Raw genomic sequence first — 3,617 nt, 5'->3', positions numbered from 1 at the left:
TGGGTGAGTGGATGAATGGATGGGTGGGTGAGTGGATGGATGAGATGAATGAGAGCGATGTGGGTGGATGGACAGATGGACAGATAAGCAGGTGAATGGATAGATGGAGGAGGGAGGGATGGATGGAGGGATGGAGGCATGTAGGTGAATTGATAGATGTATGGACATACCTATGGGTTGGTGGGTGACTAGATACTGGGGGAGGGGATCGAACAATGGAGTCAAGGGATGGATGGACAGACAGATAAGTGACTGGGATCTTTTTTGGCCCCAAGTCTAGGAGAGGCCCTGCAGAGGCTATAGCAAGGCTCCCCTCTAACCTCCAGGAGGTTGAAGGCACGGCCCATGGTGTGGATGGTCAGGTTGACGGTGGCAGAACGGGGGAGAAAGGAGGCAGGAGAGAAGAGAAGGGTCCCCTCCAGGTTGGCTCCCAGGCTTCCAGACACTAGGAGTAAGAAAAGAACATCAGTACACTCTGCACACACTCAGAGTGGGGTCTGGCTATTACCATGGGGCCATACCCTGAGACAGAGCCAGACACATGGTGTGTCTTCCCACCTCTCCCTGGCCAGGATGGGAAACAGCCTTAAGCCTTTTCAAGAACAGAGGGAGTCCAGGACCGAGACTTACACACACCCACTTCTGCTGACAGGCAGAGAGGAGGTACCCAGAGCACCCAAACCCCAACCCCAGGCTTCCAAGAATGGCTGAGGTAGTTTTGGAGCCTTAGCTTGAAAGAGATTCCCTTTTTCATTTTCTGTTTAATTACAACAAAGAGGCAGTCTCAGTGTGGGGCTAATCTCTCTTCTTAACACAGGAAAAAACTCTTCTCAAAATTCACAGCCCTCAGCAAGTCACAGAATCCAGGAGAATTTAATAAAACAGTGTTTCAGCCAGGCACAGTGGCTCATGCCTGTAATCCTAGCTTTGGGAGGCTGAGGTGGGCAAATCACTTGAGGCCAGGGGTTCGAGACCAGCCTGGCCAGCATGGTGAAACCCCATCTCTACTAATAAAAGTACAAAAATTAGCCAGGCATGGTGGTGCGCACCTGTAGTCCCAGCTACTCGGGAGGCTGAGGCAGAAGAATCACTTGAACCCTGGAGGTGGAGGTTGCAGTGAGCCAAGACTGTGCCACTGTACTCCAGCCTGGGCAACAGGGCAAGAGTCTGTGTCAAAAAATACATATATAAATATATATACACACACACACATATACATACACACACACACACACATATATATATACACACATATGTATACAAATATATCAGTGTTTCATTACCCACCTCTGGGTGTACAGTATTTCTTTTTAGGACTATCTTCTCTTTACAGAGAGTTAAATTGATTTTCTATTAATGGTAGTGATAGACAATTTCCTTTTTAACATAAATCTAAGGTACAAAGAGCCAATTTAGAGAAAAGATGTAAGTATTCAGAAAACCATAAAATAACTGATATGACTTCTCTAAAAAAGCAGCAGGTGCTATGGAAATACTGCAAAAAAAGTTTGAACAAGCAGCAAGTTGGTTTTGTTTTTTGTTTTTGAGATAGGGTCTCACTCTGTCACCCATGCTGGAGTGCAGTGGTGCAATCATGACTCACTGCAGATTCGACCTCCTGGGCTCAAGTAATCCTCCTGCCTCAGCCTCCCAAAGTGCTGGGATTATGGGTTTGAGCCACCAAACCCGACTGGCATGTAAGTATCTGACCGCTTGACACAACGTCTGATCCGTATGCTCTCGAGAACTAGAGCTCCAGGGTCCCCAGCCTTTGTGGTCCCAGAGCAAGACTGGGCCTGCCCAGGATGGCCATACCTGATCGGAAGGTGACATCAGAATAGGACGAGTGTTTCCACATTTCCGGGTGGAACTCCTGGCTGAGGATGTCCTCAGGGAGGGTGTCCCGGAGGGCCCGTTTCAGGGGGTCGCGCGTCTCCAGCAGCTGCAGGAGATGACTCCACACAAAAGAACCCACTGGAATAGAGTCGTGGGCAGCAGGGAGGGGACATGAGGAAAGGGCCTGGAGCTGGCACTGTCTAGAGAAAATACCCTCCCCCGATCCCCATCCCAGTCCTGCAATTCTCTCACACGGGGGCTTCTCAGGAGCCTGGCTACGGAGACCTACGTCTTCTCTCAAGAAACAGCAGCCAACAAGTTGTGCCTTGACAGAACGTGGAAATCCAGCCCGTGTATGGAATTCTGACACACTTCCCAGAAGGGAAAGGAAGGTGTCATAGGCTCAAAAGTCAGACCTGAGTCTGAACCCAGTCCCAAAGCTCAAAAGCTGTGTGACCTCGAGGTGGTCCCTCTGCCTCTCTGAGCTTCAGTTTCCTCATCAGTGAAAATGGGAAGTCAGACCTGATTTCAAACCCTAGTTCCACCATGTACCAGTGTGGCCTTAGATGTTCCACCTCTTGGAACCTTAGTTTTCTCATCTGAAAAAGGAACCAACAAAGTACCTTGCAGGGCTTTTTGGGAAGATTAGTTAAAAGCAGAGCCTGGACCTTAAAAGACTAAGTATGTTTCAGGATCAGCAAAAGGTGACGTGTGACCCATGAGGGTCCCTGGAGGGATAAAGATCACATGAGAGCCTCATGGGATTGAGTCCAATGGGGAATATTAGAGTCTTACAGGGAGCCCCCAACCCTCCCCACATTGTCCCGGGCTCTTAGAAGGTCCAGTCAGGGGCTTCTGGAACAATCTGTCAAAGAATAGAGCAGAATGTGGGTTTTTAGGGATAAGGTGCCCACTTGTTCCCACTGGGCAATACATCAGGTGGTACCCCAGGGCCACCGTGGAGGATGAGCCCCTCAGCTGATCCCCTAAGGAGGGGTTCAGCACACATCCCACTCCAGGCCTGAAACTCCTAATGCAGAGAGCTGTATCTTCCAATAGTGCCATCTCTTCAGAAGGTAATTCAACAACATCACATCAGACTTTTAAATGTGCATACCCTTTACCACAGTAACTTATCTTCTGGGAAATTATCCTCAAGTGAGATTAACTCAAGGGCCAAAGGTAGCTGTGCAGGTAGGTTTGTGGTTGTTGCTTCTACTGGCAAAAGACAAGAAATAGCCTAAAGGTCTATCAATGGAGATTGGCAAAATGGGTTATAGTAAAGCTTCTGGTGGAACAGCCACACAGCCACAGATAAGAGTCTATAAGAGCTATAGATGAGAAATGAGCTCCCAGACACGGTAAAGACAAAAAGCAAGGAAGAGGCTGGGCCCAGTGGCTCACCCCTGTCATCCCAAGCACTTTGGGAGGCTGAGGTGGACAGATCACCTGAGGTCAGGAGCTCGAGACCAGCCTGGCCAACATGGCAAAACCATCTCTACTAAAAGAATACAAAAATTAGCCGGGCATGGTGGTGCACATCTGTAATCCCAGCTACCCAAGAGGCTGAGGCAGGGGAATTGCTTGAACCCAGGAGGCAGAGGTTGCAGAGAGCCACGACTGTACCATTGCACTCCAGCCTAGGCAACAGAGCAAGACTCTGTCTCAAATTAAAAAAAAAAAAAAAGGCCAGGTGCGGTGGCTCATGCCTGTAATCCCAGCACTTCGGGAGGCTGAGGTGGGCAGATCACGAGGTCAGGAGATTGAGACCATCCTGGCTA

At 49.2% G+C, this 3,617-nt stretch overlaps 1 protein-coding gene across 1 annotated transcript in view; it reads right to left on the bottom strand.

Annotated features, from left to right (window-relative positions):
• LOC105545270 overlaps positions 1 to 3,617 on the bottom strand; it is a 77,787-nt gene that overhangs the window by 45,726 nt on the left and 28,444 nt on the right. Inside the window, exons 7-8 of the mRNA XM_011988128.1 lie at positions 1,816 to 1,974; positions 321 to 445 (exon numbers count right to left, since the gene is read on the bottom strand). Of these exons, the coding sequence (XP_011843518.1) occupies positions 321 to 445; positions 1,816 to 1,974 (284 nt within the window). The remainder of the gene's footprint in view (positions 1 to 320; positions 446 to 1,815; positions 1,975 to 3,617) is intronic.

Source organism: Mandrillus leucophaeus, unplaced genomic scaffold (assembly GCF_000951045.1).
Source record: "Mandrillus leucophaeus isolate KB7577 unplaced genomic scaffold, Mleu.le_1.0 Scaffold323, whole genome shotgun sequence".
Taxonomy (NCBI): Eukaryota; Metazoa; Chordata; class Mammalia; order Primates; family Cercopithecidae; genus Mandrillus; species Mandrillus leucophaeus.
The sequence above is the reverse complement of the archived record's forward strand: the minus strand, read 5'-3'. Positions and strand labels throughout refer to the sequence as shown.